General features: G+C 34.7%; 1 protein-coding gene across 4 annotated transcripts in view; it reads left to right on the top strand.

Moving 5' to 3' along the window:
- Positions 1-18,489, top strand: part of TMTC2 (transmembrane O-mannosyltransferase targeting cadherins 2) — a 382,782-nt gene that overhangs the window by 328,612 nt on the left and 35,681 nt on the right. For all 4 annotated transcript variants that reach the window (XM_054696178.1, XM_054696179.1, XM_054696180.1 and 1 more), the window contains exon 11: positions 3,660-3,723. In XM_054696178.1, the coding sequence (XP_054552153.1) occupies positions 3,660-3,723 (64 nt within the window). The remainder of the gene's footprint in view (positions 1-3,659; positions 3,724-18,489) is intronic.

Here is an 18,489-nt window from a genome sequence, read left to right as displayed (position 1 = left end):
CAAACTACGAGAATATGGAGGAGGCGAATCCACTCTACTACCATCTTGCCACTTCTTTAACCATGATCCTTGATCAGATGTTTGACTGTAGAGTCCCAACTCAACTGCTTACTAGCGGTATGAACTTAGGGAAGTGATATATTTTTCAAAGCCTAGCCTTATTTTAATTGTCTTTACCACGCAGTTAATAATAGCAATTATGTCAGAGTGGTCATAGTGGTGGTGTAACTAGAACATGGAATAATAAATTCTTGGTACTTTATAAAACATACATAGGTAGAAGTTTTCTGTTCCAGAAAAGAAATAGTGAAGAATGAAAGGATATAGTAATTTTGTCAGCTTCTTTAAATAGTTTAAGTCTAACAGTCCTGGGAAATTGAGTCACGTAATCAAATTCTAACAAGATCTGTTATTTGGGGGTTCTTCACAGTATTTAGTAGAATTCCCTAAGAAACTGGCAGAATATTGCAAATTTCCTCAGTTTTCAAATGTAGATTAATGATTCAATCATCAATGCAGTTAAGATTTATTAAGCACTCCCAGCATGTTTCTTCAGAGGGGAGTGTATGGATATTGAACAGTTCCTTAGGAGCTCGCTTTTTCTCTATTTTAGAGAATAAAACAAGGATCTAAATGAACATTCAGTGCCACCCCGGTGGTGCAGCGGGTTGAGCACAGCGCTGTGACGCTGTCTGTAGCCTCCACGCCACAGTTCGATTCCTGACCGGCCAGGGAGAGTCCCACATGGTGCGGCAGACCTCTCCTGTCTCGCCCGCTGCTCCCCTCAGCAGTGTGTTTTGGTCCTCTGCCTGTTCTACTCTCTGCTCTGTCTCTGGTGGATTCTCTCACCCTCCCATGCCTCTGGCCTATACCCCAGTGCTTGTATAAATAAATAAATCTTAAAATAAATAAATAAATATTCAATAGGTGTGACTGTCATACTCTTTCCCCTACCATTTTCCATGTAAATGCCTGCTGATTAGTAGCAAAGACAATTTACTATTAGAAGCAAAGTTCTAGAGTGAAAATTAATTTTCACAGTTATTGGAAAAATGTAATCATTTCTTCTAACTTCATTAGAATATCATCAATTCTGTTTCTAGCTTAAGCAGCAATTTTCTATATGTTTCCATTGGGGTTTGAATCACTGTAGACAATGAAGAATTTAAAATCTAATAACCTTTTTGAGGAACAAACTCTTTTTAATTGTGTTGATCTTATTATTGTAAAGGCATTTCTGTTAGTGAATTTCTCAGTTTCTCTTTTGATCCTCATCCACCTCATGAATTCGAATGCCCATAAATATAAATAATAATGGTAGCTATACTATCCATGTTAAACATCTATTGGTTGATTTCACTTCAAAGTAACTTACTTCTTTGTAGTATTAAATTACTCTAATTTCCTACCTCCGTGCCTTTTATTTTCCTCTGGAGAAAACCTTTCCAGGGCATGACCTAATGAATTTTGGATCAGATTTCCAAATGAATCTGAACCAAAGTGATCCTATAATTTGGTGGAGGGAACCTTCATTAAATACCCTAGCATGGGAATTTTTACTGTTTCATACCAGACTATGGTATTTTTCTTGACATATTGAAATTGAAATTCAACATTTATGAGAATATAAATTGCAATGACACGTTGTAACATGTCATGAGTCCAGTAGGTCCTTAGGTCAAGGGCTTTTACTTTCTCTATAACCCCATTAAAAATAACAGTGTTTCTAATTATTTTTCCTTTAGAAATTAGAAAAATATGTCCTGTTCTCTAGAGAGATGTTATCTTCAGTTATTCCTATAATTTATATAGTTGCATGGGGTATGTCTTTATAGTTTTTATTTGACTCGACCAAAGTGCAAATTCAATTTTATAGGTATGGCTAGTTAGCCTTCTCTTTTAAAACCTGAATGTGACTTCTAATTGAGAAAATTAATTTTTGTTTCTCCTTTTTATCCCTGACCTCTCTGCCATCTTCTCAACTCAAATGCTTCTTAACAATTTCAAGGAAAAACTACTCAGTTTAAACTGCGGATGCCCAAGCCGTTCACTGCTATTGTTTATATCTTAGTTATTGCTCTGTACACAAAAGTTTAGTTTGACTTTTTCTTATAGCATTTCTTCTGTGTCCCTCAAACATTGTCATCATATTACAGCTCCATATGTAAGGATTTCTAGCTTCTAATACCTATAATTTTCGAAGATTTTCTGAAGTAGCATGGTCTATTCAAAAAATACACTGTGTTTCAAAGACTAATTGGCTGGGCCTACTCAGGACATTTGATTTCTTATGTTAACCAATTGGTAGCATCTTGGTGCTCTGTGACTCACAAGAATAGACAAAACACAAATTAAAAAATTCAGTGTATATCTTATTTGTATAAGTCAAATGGGGAACTCATGATATTTGGTGGTAATGAAAAGGAACTAACGCTATTTGAAGGCTGTAGAATTCACTATGAGCTAGAAGACATAGTTTGAATCAGCAGGAAACTAGCTGCCCCAGAGGTCAAGAAGCAGCACATTCAGGAGCAGTTCTTCACTGCAGGAATCTGACCAGGACATACATTGCTTCCACTATAGTGAGTGAATTCAAGCCACCCCTTCATCTTGCTATCAGTCAGGAATGAAAGTTCTAAGTGACAACATCCATTTGGCCTAAGCTATGTCATATGCCTAACCTGTTGTCCATTAAGCAAGAAGAAAGAAGGTTGCACACCCCTACATCCCAAATCACAAATATAGTCACTTTCTAGGTAGTGTAAGGGAGGAAAAATCGTTTTCCCTCTACCCCCCTTCCCCATACTCCTATACATGATGAAGAGATTAATAAGAGACAAGAAAAATTGATTTTGTATCAAAGGGAGCCACACACAGCTATGAGATCCAAAGGAAGTCTTGAATTTGAGGCTTAAACCCTATACTGAGCCATGAAAGAGATACGCATTTGAGATTTCAAAGGGGAAAAAGGAAGTTCAGAGAATGAGGAGAAGAGCAAATGTTTGCCAAATAAATGCCCTGAAAGAGCTGTGTCTGGATAATAGTTCTTTTCCTGGTACAGGCCTTCTTTCTAAATTATTTTAGGCAGTTATGGAAGAGGTTAAAAGCTTATCTGTAGGGTCTCTTATTTCTTTCAGATCCAAATGCCAAAGTGGCAAGTTTGGTGGTGGAACATTCTGTTCCCCTTCAATAGATACAAGTTGGGTTTTTTATTTTTAAAGCCTTCAAAAGTTCACTGTTTTCATAAAACAAAAGCAAGTAATGATCACTTTTAAATTTATTTGTAAGAAGGTTATTCTGGGACATCATTTGAGGCTTGGGAATCAAAATCATAACCTTGAACATATTTTCTGCATTATCTTAGAAAAGGAAAATAATGTATCTAATTCTTGACATGTAAATTTAGAATAAAAATAGTGACTGAATACAGTTATGTTGCGATACTAGAAATGTTCTTCATAATGTCTTAACGCTAAAGATAAGTGTAGTACATGCGTTCACATTTCAGTAGTCTCTTTTTCTGCTAAGGCAACTTGTTGATTGGTATGATTGTAATTTTTGTAAATTATTATTATTTGGTTGCATTTTTATTCTGTTCACTTACCTACAGTTCTATAGTAAATGATATATAATTTGTTTATTTTTTTCCTTCTTAACAGACAGGCTAGCCTCAACGAAGCAGCCGAAAAGTATTATGATCTGGCAGCCAGGCTGAGGCCTAATGTAAGTACTTTGTTAATGAGATGCATAACTCAAAGGCATGGACTCACCTCCTGTGATAGTTTTAGACATAGAAACCTCATGATGCTGGGTGTTTTCTCTCAGATCTCTTACTCTGCATACCCACTAAAAGGCTAATTCAACAATCAATTCTTTCAGTCTCAAGCTTTTGTTCTTTTTGCTGAGGTACAAATTGCTGTTTTCTATTCTGTGTCAGACAACATAAATTTTTATTAGTTAACTATACATTTTAGCATTTCTAAATACTTTGCATTTGGCTGACTTTTAAAATTAGTTTTGGTTTATTATGTTTTGTTTTCTGTGGTGTTAAGTGTCTAAGAACTTCCTAACCTCATATTTTTTGATTCTTACATATAAATAAACCTCAAGCTGTGTGCCTCTTTCCTGTCCAAAACCTTCATTTCTAGTAACTGTGCTTTTCAACTTTATCAAATATGTTTTGATTTGAATTTTTCCCTGGGTAGTCACACTTCCATCAAGCAAGATGGATATAAATTAGATCATTACTATTGAAATAGAGTCACTATTTATGAGAAAATAAGAACTGGTTTTGTTTCAGTCTTCTGAGCACTTTTTTATTGGCAACACATCACGGACTCCAGTCATTTCTTTTATCCTCATGTATACCCTGCTCTGTACCCCTCTCCCACACTAAAACCTCTCCGTGCTTTCTAGGTCTGCACTGTCTATTAAGAAATGCAATTTTGAAACAGTAATGAAAGTGCACGTGTGATATGACTGCAAATAATGGGATCAGTCTCATTTCATCCAGTGGGTAAACATCTGCAGAGTGCCTGTTTCGTGATAGGATAGAGATTGCACACTCTGAAAGACCCCACAATGGAGCAGAGGAGACTGAGCATGATCAACTAATTGAAAAAAAAAAAAGTGTGGTGATTCCACAATGGTATGTACAGTCCTGCAGGAGCACAGTGAGGACATACGTTTTGCTCAGGTGATTCAGCCACATGTAACCTTAACCCTGGATCTAAATATCCCAGTTTCAATAATGATAAGTTACGTCAAGAATTGGTGAGCTGTTTGCAACAGAAGAAAGTAGCTTAATGCTTGGAATGACAAGGACAATAACAACTAAAAGTTATATAACATTTCCTCGGTGTCAGGCATTGTGCCAAAGTATATTAATCCCCTCGTTTATTTCTCACAACCACTCACAGATACTTCTGTGATCCTCATTCCATTGAAGTTCAGAAAAATTCAAAACTCATCTAGTATCACAGCTGAAAAGTGGAATCATATCGTAACCCAGGCCACTGTGTGCATAAGAGAAAAGATTGATGGAAAAAATGCAGAAAAAAAAAAGAGAAAAAAATGCAGATATATCTTAAGAGAGAAATGCAAGTTGAAAGTCGAGAAAACCAGAATAAAAATGGTCCTTTTATTGATTTATTCAGTAAATATTTACTAAGTACCTATTTAGTGCTGGCATTCTGTCAGCACTTCACTTGGCTGTACCAAGTGAAGAAAACTAATTACCTATTAGTATCTTACAATCTAGTCTGAGAAGATGAAACAGCAGTGAATAAGTTAAGTATATATTATATGAGACAGTGATAATACTTTGGAGGAAAATGGAGCAGGAAACAGGAGTTAGTAGGTGCCTGGAAGGTGTGCAGGAGACACAAAAGAGTTGGGCATCTTTGCATAGTGTTTCTAAAAAAAGGATTGAATTTGTGCTTAAACTTATAACCTCATTAGAAACAGGAATCATGGTATTTTGTTTCTGTTTTTTCTTTTTTCTCTCCCCTTCACCGTGATTCATATAATGCTGCTAAAATACATGATAAATGATGATGCTGAGTTCACCCTTTATACCTTGAATATCAGTCACTTCATTGTCACTTTTATTTTTGTTACAGTTGATCAAATGGTCTTCTTTAGCTCATTATAATCAATTAGTGAGAAAAGAGCTATCTGAGCTATCTGACCTGACCTAAAAAATAAAAAAGGCACTGAGGCACCACAGGCTTTAAGGCTGACTTATGAAATTGTTTATGTGACTAGACAAGTCATAAAATCAATATTTAATCTCCAACTCAAGGCCTTTTTTTTTTTCCTAAAGCCCCAAAAAGTTTCTTTATAAATATGTTGCAGGCTGCTTTGGGGAAAAAAAAAAAGAATGCATTTATTCAAATGATACATCCCTTATCTGGTAATAATAAATTAAGTATTTAATGGACTTGGATAGAGTCCAAAGTTCGTATTTAACAATAAGTAAAGTAAATGATGTTACAGTTGCTGGATCAACAGATGTAATCTTTACCTCATTTGTTTTACACGTTGTGTTTTGGTTTTCTGTACATAATCTGGGTAAGTAATATGCCACTGTGGTAAGACTGATAAGATACAAATCTTGGCAATCATATAAATTTTTATTGTGAAAGTTAGGGACTTACTTAGGTAATCACCCACATAATGATTTATTAGCAGTGATCATCTGATCCCCATTAGGCATCCCACTAACATCTTGTTAATAGCTGTTTATATCCTTTGTTCATAAGAACATTCTTTTTTCTATGATTTAACTAAATAAATTTAAATTACCTGCTTATATGAGAGCATAGTCAGCAGACTTCACTTTCTTACTCTAGTGAAGTAGTTTTATGTCTTAGATTTTTCTAGTCTACATGGTAAAGCAATTTTGCTTTTATTTTTCTTAAAGCATTTTCATCTGTTCAGATGTTCAACTACAATGATTAGTAGCCATATGCAGGGGACTCTGGATATTTGAGAAGTGCTCATGTCAAATCATATAAAGAAATATGTCTGCAACCTTATGTGTCATCACTTATTACCATCATGTTAAAAAGATTGTTGATTATCTGTGGGACATATTTGTCGCTTATTAAAATGCCAATTTCATCTCTACAGTTGTCCCATAATGAATTTCTCTATTATTCTATTCTCAAATGTCATGTTTTCTATATAGTTTTCTTTAAATTTGTTAATTGACTTTTTGGATTATTTTATATAAAAAGAATTCCGGAGAGGGCCTCTATGGTGCCCTAGGGGTTGAGTCTCAGAGCTATCACCATGCCTGGCCTGAGTTCAGCCTGAGTTTAATCCCCAGCCAGGGATCTAACACATTTAAAACACAGCACATCTCTCCTGTCTCACCTGTTGCTCGCCTCAGCAGTGTATCTACCTGTTCTGCTCTCCCCTCTGTCTCTGTGAATCTTCTTACCCTCTCCCCACCTCTTGCCTACCCCCAGTTCTATGCAAAAAAAAAAAAAAAAAAAAATTCGAGAGATAAAATGCTAAAATAACAAATGTTAATTGACTGGCACAATATGCTCTTAAGTTATTTAGAGTCTGATATAGTCTCTTTATTAGGGCTATTATCATTTACTGAAATGGTTAGAGAAATGCATTTATTTCAAAAATGGTACTATCAAAATTTTTCAATTCCATGAATTTGCAGGGGAACTGCTCTAAAATTAAGCATCATGTTATATTAAATATATTTCTATAATAGGAAAATTATTTACCAAATTGTCTTTTTAACTGCTTATACTTTTTTTTCATTTTTATAAATAAAATTGTTCTTTCTGAGACAATTGCTTTAAAAAGAACATTCTTACAATGGTCTCTCCCTTTTTTACATATCAAAAAATGCTTACTTGAGGCCTACAGGGAACATTTAAATAAAATTGTTCATCCCGTGGAATTAATCTTAACTCTGCATTAACTTCTGGATTTTAAAGATTTTTTTCAATGTACAAAATGGGAAATTCGCATAGTCCAAAGTCACCTGTTGTTTCCTTGGCTTTTAGTAAATTCTAGATTTAGAAAGGTGTAATTACTAATAATCAGCTCTGTGCATCTTGTTTTTTAGGGGCTGTGTAATTATTTTTAGTCTGAATTCACTCAACTTAATTTTTATCAAGTTCCGGCTTTGAGTAAGAAGACTTCATGCCAAATGCAGTAGGATTTCAAAGTTATGAAATATTAGCCCTGACCTTGAGAAATGCACTACCTAATGTGGGAAGTGGGTGGAAGAGAGAACACATCATCCAAATCCTCACACTTCACAACAGTAAATAATGCCATATAAGAAGTGTTTTGTGAACGATATAAGCTAAATGCTAGAAGAGTGCACAGGAGAAAGAAATTACTTTCAGCTGGATTGATTCTATAAGGCATTGAGTCAGAGTTGGCAAGCATGGAGTATCTTGAAATGATAGGATGTTTATAGGTAGAGATTTTAGCAGGAAGAGGAAAAAGAGTTCTGGCGGGTAGAGGCATATGCATAAACAAGAACTTAGAGCTCAGAAAGCATGAACTATACCCAGTGAAAAATAAGCAGATAATGATTTATGTTGCCAGGGTTAGAGTATAAAGAGGAAGAGTAAAAGAAATGGAAACTAAGTTAAGGGCACATGAAAGACATTGAATATCATACTAAGAATTAGGAGTTTGTGTCCCAGAATTGTGTTAAGCAGGCTGACATAATGAAAATAGTAATTTAAGATGGCTGTTAAATGATGTAATGAAGAATGTGTGTTGCCTTTGGGATAACAGAGTTGGGAGTTGCAACTTTGACAAAACCGAATAAGATGTCATTGTTACAGTACAGACAAAAGGTTTTGGAGCCTCAAGTACAGAAATACAGTGGAGTAGAAAAGAGCACACAAGGGAAATAAACAGTATATTATTTGATGGCATATGAGTAGGTGAAGTAGTTGACCTGGTGAGTATTCCAAAATTTTGAATTTAGGTAACATGATAAAAAAGAAATACTCTAAATAGAAATAGGAAAGTTAGAGAGCTATGTTTATTTCAAGGAGGAAGTGTTAGTTTTGGATTGAACAGATTCTGAGTGAGAAGTAGGATATTTCAGTTTTCTGTGAGACATCCCTGTCAAGTAGGCAGTTAGGGGAAAAGCCACAGTTAAAGATAGAGATGCTAGAGTCATTTGCAGAAAGGGGAGGGCCCTAGAAGAGTGGCTTCAATCACTGAAGGGGGGAGTGTATATACAGAGAGAATCAATTTCAAACCCTTGTTGATCTCTGCATTTGGAATGTAGGATAGGGGAGACATGAGATGATGGATTGAATCAGTGTTGATGAGCGGTTTCCACAGCTGCTAAAATGTACAGAAAAACAAGGACTATGAAAGTCCATTGACTTCAGGCAGTAAGAGGACACTTACTACTACTGCCAAAAGTTAATTTTCTTTTTTTTAATTTTTTTTAACATTTATTTATTTATGTATACAAGAGCTGGGATAGAGGCCAGAGATGCAGGAGGGGGAGAGTACTCACCAGAGACAGAGTAGGGAACAGAACAGACAGACTGACAAAATACACTGCTGAGGGGAGCAGCGGGTGAGACAGGAGAGGTCTGCTGCACCATGTGGGTTTCTCCCCGGCCAGCTGGGATCGAACCTGCGCTGCAGAGGCTTCGGACAGCTTCACAGTGCGGCAGCACTCAACCACCTGCACCACCAGGGAGGCCCCAAAAGTTCTTTTTCTTTTTTTTTTAAGATTTATTTATTTATTTATATAAGCACTGGGTACAGTCAGATGCGCAGGAGGGTGAGAGAATTCTTCAGAGCCAGAGCGGGGAGCAGAACAGGCAGAAGGACCTAAGTACACTGCTGAGGGGACCAGCGGGCGCGGCAAGAGAGGTCTGTCGCACCATGTGGGACCCTGGCCTGTGGCCAGGGATCGAACTAGTGCTGCAGAGGCTACAGGCAGCTTCGCAGCCCAGCGCTCAACCGCTGCGCCACCAGAGGAGGCCCAAAGTTCATTTTCATTCACATGATACAGGCATAACTTTTTAAGATGCTAAGGAATTGAGAATTGGGAGAAAAGAATATAAACTTATTCTGTAAATAGGTTTAAAGGTAAATGAATCAGACAGGACAAGGCAAAGAAATTACATATGTTTTTATATAGTATTAAATGTGAATTATAAATGTAAATATTAAAGCCACATTAGAGGGGTATGTGTGTGCATGTGTGTATATTTAAATATTAGCCTAATAATGTGTCCCACTAAAGAGGAGATTAAAGGCAACATCAAATATATTAAAGGATTGTTTTCTCTCAAGGAACTGAAGAAAAAAAAAAGTAGATGAGGAAGAGAAAAGAGGATAAGAAAAATTGGGGTATGAAGGGAACCTAAGTTTATATAGTAATTATTTCTATCATAGTTGGTTATTTCTGATGTGGAAAGAATAGCAGAATTTGAGGTTGAAGACATGTGTATAGCTGAATGTGCTGAGGCTCACAGGAGGCAGTAGTTGATATGAACTCATAGTGATAAATGTGTGATACATGATAAATGCCAGTGCAGATACATTTTTGTGAGATATGGTGTTTATGCCATTAGGCATTTTGTGATCCTCCTAAATGATGTTGTGAAATCACTGATAGATTACTACTGCTTTCAATTCATCTCTCTTTAAGCTAGATATAGTATTCATCATTTATAATATGTATAATGTTAAGTAAATGTATTTTTGTGTGCACTAAGTATATATGAATTAAAGGAGAGTGTGTTTGAAGGATCAGATTATCCAATAGAAAATTGCATATGTGCATTATACCTTTTTTACAAGCACTTAAAATTATTTCCGAGCATTATTTTCAGATCAAAGTCAATATTATCTATGTGGGTCCTTTAGCAATGATTACATGTCACAAGATCAAAATGAGAAATATGGGATTCAAAGAAACAAGCATACTGTAACAGAGTATTACAGTGTTATCAGAATCCACATGTTTTACATGATATTATTTTTAATTTGGAATACACCTTTTTTATTTTATATATTTTTTACATATTTTATATATTTTTTACATTTTGTGCAATGTGTGCATTTTCATCTTGGTTAGAGTCCCCGTAAAATTCCCACCACCCTTGTTTTGAACCTACTCCCTTCATCCCCCTCCCTGTACTGTGTCTCTGGTTTATAGTTACTTGTTGATTTTTACTTTATTATAATTAGTCTTTTTATGGCAAATGTGATGATGGGGTGGGTGGGAGTGGGAGTTGGTGGGAGAGTGGCTAAGAAGTAGAAATAAACACTAAGACTGGGACCTGGGGAAAAATTAATAATCATTGGGCTGTTCTGAAAATATTCTGAGTTACAGTTGTTTTCTGATGGGAAAGATATTTCTTAACCCTAATTAAAACAAGAGACCATGAAATTAAGTTAAACAGAATAGATTCAGTTTTGACCATGTAAGGGATTCGTGAGGGGAAAATTATTGAGGCTGTCGTTTTGTTAGAAAAAATGGCAGGCTTAATAATAATTTGTCTGGGAAGCAGTTAAACCACATTTCTGCTTGTAAATAGAGGAAGAACCATGTGGCCTCTTCCAGAACTTTCCACAAGATTCTGTGATGTGGGAAAATTATATACCACATGTTTCTTGACTTTTATCATTAGTAGTATATGGATCCCAGAATCACCAGATTGACTTTCTGAGTAAAATGTGTGTCATTATTGCTTATGTATCTTCTATTCTCAGTAGTCATTTGAGTTCATGTCTATATCTGTGTGTGTACCCTCTCTCTCCTCCCCACTCCTTTTGTAATTAGAAAATGGAGTGAGATTAGCCCAAAATAAACAAGTTTTAATCAAGAGAAAAATTATTATTAGTGCCTGTGTTACCTGGCTTTATTAAATGGGTTCAGAGAAATCATTGAAATAAGACTGCTGATCCTAGATTTATTCAAACTTACCCAAATTAAGTCAAAATACTTAGTCTTCAGTTATGAACTTCAGCACATACATAACTGTCATCACATTGATGTTATGTATATTTATGTATCCATCAGTAGAAATTAAATATCTGATTATTTTCATCTAATTTCAGCAAGATAAATGCTTACTTCCCTAAAAGCTTTAGTTACACAGAATCAATTTTAGTTTCATTGTACCCATATCTGTCTTCAAACTCCTTTCCACTGTAGATCTTCCTTCCAAACAAGTTAGGAAGTTTAGTTTCTGGTGTATTCATTTCTTCTGCTTACTTTGTAATTGCTTTGATTGTACTTCTATTTTGAATATGTTAGATAAACCAGAAAAAAAAAGTGTTTCTGAAGTGGTTACTGTTTTTCTTTTGTTTATCAGCTTGTAAAAGTCTTCATGCTTAGAAGACAAAGATGGTTAATATAGTTCACTTGTTTACTATGGTGTGGGCTAGACTGGGATCAGATAGTTAAGGTGAACTGAGATGAATTTACAGTTTTTCTAACCTGGGGGTATTGTTATTCATCAAAATCCACATGTAAGAATTTTTAATCATTAGTTTTTGAAAATATATGTATGCAGTGTGTGTGTGTGTGTGTGTGTGTGTGTGTGTGTGTTTTAGATTCACAACCAGAAAAGAATGAGAGGATGTGAGGCTTGGGCAGGAACTTAAGTAGCTCTTGGCTATAAAGAAAATCAGCTTGAGTACTTTAACTTGAGAAACATCAAAACCTTTGGGAAATTCCACTTAATTATGTTCTCTGATGCCAAGCATGTTTATTTTTACTCAGATTTCTTTGTGGGGATATCCTTTACATGGGTTTATAGTTATAATTATTTGAATTGTGGGACCACACAGTAAAATTACATTTATTCCCCTTTCCTCTGGGAGCTGGATTCCTCGTTTCTTTGAAAACAACTCATCCAACCACGTTGGCCCATGGTCCTACCTAGGAGTACCAGTTAGGGTGGACTAGTAGCTGCCATCATTAGAAGGATGTGCCCTTGCCTCACTCCCAGTGACCATTTGCTTTTTATTTTCTTTTATTTTTTTAAAGATTTATTTATTCATGCATACAAGAGCTGGGGTATAGGCCAGAATGCAGGAGGGTGAGAGGATTCACCAGAGACAGTGGGGAACAGAACAGGCAGAATGCACTGCTGACGGGAGCAGTGGGCGAGTCAGGAGAGGTCTGCTGCACCATGTGGGCTGCCCTCTGGCCTTCTGGGGATCGAGCTTGTGCTGCAGAGGCTGTGGATTGCTTCATAGTGCAGTTGCTTAACCCTTTGTGCCATGAGGGATGCCCACCATTTTCTTTTTAATTCCATTCCATTATTGCTCTTCTCATTTCTAGTTTCCTGTTAGGCGTTTATGTTTCTGATCCTTGATTGGCCTTACAAAGCCAAGATTATCTAAATAGACACTGAAATGTTAAACAAAAGCTACACATGTCTCAATCTGTGTTCTATCCTTTTCTGATTTTCCCGTTAACATCCCATCATCCTCCATTTTATTTATTTATTTTTTTGGTGTCCTTTTCTTTTCTCTACTCCCAATTCCTTATTAATCTAACCTAACTCTCACTTAATAGCTACAGAATAAATTATGCATTTTAAAGAAAAATAAAAGTTGGGCAGATCCTGAAAATTAGTAATTGGTAGATTAATTTCTAATGAAAATTTTATGTCCTTGTTTAAAAAACTATTCTGACATTTTTCAATGGTAAGGCAGACTTTGTTCAGGACTTTGTGGTAGGTTTCATGACTACTGCAGTGGGATCATAGCCAGTGAGTGAGAGTCAGGAGGTCTGGGGATGGCAGAGACATCAAGAAAAGATGGTGTTCTTGCTAAGCCAACTAAATAAGTGTGATGAGATATCAAGGGTGAAGGGTTGTTACTAAACTGCTTTAGCAGACTCCTTGTTCCCACTGAGTTAGGCAGACCTAGGGATGAGTTCTAGTCAGAAAGAGGGCGCAGAGAAACTGGTCTCCCTTGTTCGAGACAGGTCTTTGTTATCCTGGATGACATTATTTTCCCAGTTTTAGTTGTTAGGATATTAAGCTTCTTGTCACTAGATAATGGTAGAATTGAGAAGTTTTTTTTTTTTTTAAATCACTTCAGAGGAATTTGATTAAATTATTCCTGAGATATGATCTGCTAACAAGCTCTAGTAGAGAGCTGAAAGGGTGACATCCTTCAGAGGGGGGGATATGTCTGAGCTACAACTACTTCAGTCTTTGTCTTATAATCAGTGGCAATTTCCTTAGATATTAAGTGCCAACAAGAACCTACTGTGGTACAGTATTCATTCATAGTTCAATTAAAACTATCGAAAATTTAGCTTCTTAGGAATAGGGCATTTACATTTGACATATGTGTTTTTCATTTCCGTTTTTTTTTGTGTGTGTGTGTGTGTGTGTGTTGCTTTCTTAAATGATCTCTACTGAAGTAGAGATTATTTACAACATATGCACATTTCCTTCATGAAGAGCTAAGGGCATGTTAAAAAGAACAGATGTTGTGCCATTAGAAATTTTGTGACAAGAAAGAGTTTGACTGGTCACTTCAGGTTGTTTAGTCACTAAATTGGTTGTGTTTGAAAAATATATTTCTTAGCTTTAGATATGTTGAATTTTAAAGAGACAAGCTATTTTAAAAGGTTAGAGTGACTTACCAAATATCTGTGTTAGCAACTTTCAAAAATAAATAACTAAAAGGGAAATTAATTGCTTAAATTACAGGAAGAAATAATCAGCAATGTTGTTGCAATATTCAGTAGGGTATTTCAACAAGTTCTAGAATGGATAAATGTAGAGTACTGCTACCAACTCTTTTACTTCTTATTCTCAATCTAAATTCCTCTGTCCTTACTTGCTTCAGTGTTTAATCACGTAGCAGATAGATGGATCTTCCTCATGGAATCTATACTCATACTATAATTTATTTCTTGATTCTACTTGTTAAATGTCATCGATTATTTATATAAAAGTCCTAATAAGCCCATTGAAACAAATATAAAGATACTTAATAGATATTAATTTTAGTTGTCTGCAAGTTAAATTATTTCTTTTAACTGTGTAGTGCATTTTTCCATACAAATTCCAGAAAGCAATGGGTGTTTTCCCTTCTTTTTAACAAGGTTCAACACTCTTTCCCCAGGGAATTACACTATTTGTTAAATTTTTGTAATCATCGGTTTCATCTATTTCAAGTGATATACTTGTACTTATTAGTACAAGTATAATACCAGCCTATCAGCAAATCCGACCTCAATATTAATTCCATAATATTGCTGACTGCAATAAAAATCTTGATAGTAATCAAAGTTTGTTATATAATCAAAGTGAGGAAACAGATCAAACCTATATAATTCAAACCTAGGAAAGAGTTGACAGAGTTTACTCTGAACAATTATTCCAGTGATCACAAGTCTAAATTTAGTTTATGTAGGAACAGTGAACCACTGACATTCAAAATGTAATTATTCTTGATTGGGGGGTGCACTGTATATCCATTGTTTAAATTGTCTTAATGCACCTCCTTGGTCGTAAGTGGGGAGATGAGAAGATTGGATTTACTGGAGGGCAGCATTTTTTCATAAGCTGTTTCACAGACTTCAAGTCTATGAAAGATGGCTTTGCTGTTTTGCCTCCTAGAACAGGGATGGCTCATTCCCAAAGTATTTTACAATGTGTTTACAATATACATTGATACTTCATTCATGATTAAATGCACTATGAAGATGATATTAGAATTATTTAAAAAAAAAGTCATATCTTTAAAGTCATTATAAAGTATTGAAAGACCAAGGAATTTTTAAAATGCATTTTATAGGTCATATTTTACTTAAACAAACCCTAACTATATAATGTATGAATTTTCTTATGGAGAAAGAGATTCCTACTTAGAATTTCTCACTTATATTTAATTACTTTCTCTACTTCAGTATTTCATTTTGCTATAGTTGTTTTTTTTTTTTCTTTTTCCCCAGGCTAGCACTGAGAGCAGTAGAACCTCAGGTCTTGAGAATGGAATTGTTTTGTACCCTAGGAGGATTATGTACTTTAATTAGTCTTGCAAATCTTTAATAGACACATGTTCATATGCTGAGCTGTCTTTCACTATGTAATATATTATTTTTTCATATTGCAATATGCTGTTTACAGTAATTTCCAAGTATTTCCTTCTTCTGTGGAACTTTTATGGAAAATAGATGATGGATTATACCCTAAGCTACACAGTACCATAGTACTTAAACCCATTAATTAAACCCATTATTTACATCTGAATTTGTATAAACTATGTCTCTATATTTGGAAGTTAGGAATATTTTTCACATAGCTGGTAATGTATAAAAGAGAGTATTCACCTAAATGGGGATACTATTGAGAGGTTTACAGTTTGTTAACTTTTATACATTCACATTTTCATATATGTGGCTATTACGAATTATTACCTAAAAATCTTTATTTATATATAATATATTATTTTATATTAATTTATATTATAATCTATGTTCTATTATAATCTATAATATTAGAAATTATTATCAATAATTTATATTATATCTTGTACAGTTATGAACATGATAGTGTTGGGCACCAGGAATTTGTCTTTTAAAAAAATTAGGAAATGTCAACTTAACAGCATTTGTACTAATTAAACATTAAAAGTTAAATTCTACACCATTTTTATATTTGAGGAAACTGAGGCAATCTAAGTTATCTAGGCTCTCCCAGTTGGTGGTAGAGCCAAACTACAAATCCAGGCTATCTGATTTTAGAACCTATGCTGTTAACTTTCTGCTTCTTATATACAATTACTAAAAATGATCACAAGGCACTGAAATCAAGGGACAGTTCTTATTTGAAATGTAGTGATTCAGGTTGTCAAAATATGTGTATATTAATCATTTTGATAAATTCTTAGGTTAATTTATAGGGCCTTGACCATATCAGACTTTGCCTACATCAGTCACATTCCATATAGCCTACTGGTTCCAGTTAGAGCAACACTGGTAGATTGAAATGGCAGATTTTAAAGCCAGAGACGCAAAATACCTGTTAAATGTCAGTTTCTAAAATAGGTGCTGGGGATGTAATGAGAAGCAAGGATGTTGTGGTCCCTACCCTCTCAGAGATGTTAGCAGCTACAGACTTTGCATTTAATGTGCCCTGGTTGGTTTCATGTGTAGTTTATCTAGGTTGTGAGTCTTGCAAGTTTACATTTCCATAGTTTATCCAGTAATGCTTAAAAATGCATGAACTCAATCACCTTGCCTTGTTGTTCTTCAAAGACTCTTTAGGGACTTCACAAAACATAGCAAACAAATTATTATTTTGTATTGCTTGAAAGGTATTGATTATTTGCCCTAGACTGACTCATATAGTTGCAGTAAATATGCTTCTCATTTTCTCATAAAGATAATTTATTTCCTTTTCTCTAATAAGCCTTAGAAAAACCAAAGCATACAAAATGATTTAGTGAAATGGATATGGATTTGGAAGGCCAGATACTCCGAACAATAGGTTTTTACTTTCCTGGCAATTTCTTTGGGAAGTTTTGCTAATACTGAATTTATGTTTTGTAAAGGAGGATTATGCTAGAATGATTTGGGTGCATCACATCAGGTTTTATTTTATTTCAACAATATACATTTATTATGATCTGGGATATATTTGAGAAAAATTTCATATATTAATGTGATTACATGTTCAGGGCAAAATGTATAAATACATAGGAATCTAAAATTCCTGTGCATAAATAAATACAAATTCTTCTTTTAAAAATTAAAATAAAAAACCTATATAGGAATGTGCTAAATTGTGTGTAGGTTTTTTAAGCTATTTAATGAAATTTTAATGATATAGAATTATACCAGAAAGTTATTGAATAATTTAGAATTGATCTTTTAGTCATTAATATTAATTTATCTGATCTTAGCACTTAAACATCTAAAATTGCTGGATATGGTAAAGATGTTTATGTAAGGGGAACTGTAACATGAAGATACAATAAGACTCAATTCTTTTTAAAACTTGGTTTGAATTTTCAACTCTTTTTTCTTTTTTGAATTTTCAACTCTTTTTAATTAATATTTATGCCTCCTCAAACACATGCATTTGATAACCTTTAATGTGTACCTGAATGAGCTGGTCTTTGAGAAGAACCAAAGCTCTCCCATATGGTTGTTGGCAAAGGCCACAGAACAAGTCAGAGTCCCAAGTGAAGACGAGAATAGTGACAAAATACTGCAACACACACCATTCCTGAAATTTGACAATCTAAGGGCAATTCATTATCACAAGTTCTGAAAGTCTATTTTGATAAAATATGCATAAAGCTAAATGATCCTTGCTATACTATAAACAGTGCCTTCAAATATATGTCATTTTTTTTAAATATGTTTTTAGCAGTAGTGTAGCTTGTATATGCTGTATCTCAAAATTATAAACCTTAATCATAAATGTGTATTCCAGGTACATTAATAGCATCAAAATTTATTAAATGTTTAAACATGAACTGATTTCTGCTGTCTACTTCCAGCTTGATATTTCATAAGGAAGCTTTCTTAAATCTAGAGAGACATGTGTAGCACATATGATTTGTCTGTAAGGTGTTCCTATCAACAGCATTCCTCAGTGACGTCATTGGCTTGGGAAGAACTACTTCATAGTGAATCCTCAGTGGCATCACGTCATAATCACAAGCCCCAACAGAAAATACAGTTAGCAGTCTGGGCCCTGGAATCAAATGACTTGGGTACTAAACTGGACTTCACCCACCTTTGGCTCTGGGACTTTGGGCATGTTTTTTAACAACCTTAAACTTCATTTGCTCACTGTTTAAACAGGGATAACTACCTCACAGGGTAGGGGAATGAATTTAGAATGAGGCCTCAAACACAGGACTTGCTAAATTACTTGCATTACAGGATTGTGACTCTATATTCTTAGCACAGTTTTTAATCTTTTATTGCAATATTTTCTATTGAGGTAACATTGATTTACAACACTGTATATG

Source organism: Talpa occidentalis, unplaced genomic scaffold (genome assembly GCF_014898055.3).
Source record: "Talpa occidentalis isolate TD23 unplaced genomic scaffold, MPIMG_talOcc4v2.1 talOcc4.16, whole genome shotgun sequence".
Taxonomy (NCBI): domain Eukaryota; kingdom Metazoa; phylum Chordata; class Mammalia; order Eulipotyphla; family Talpidae; genus Talpa; species Talpa occidentalis.
The sequence above is the reverse complement of the archived record's forward strand: the minus strand, read 5'-3'. Positions and strand labels throughout refer to the sequence as shown.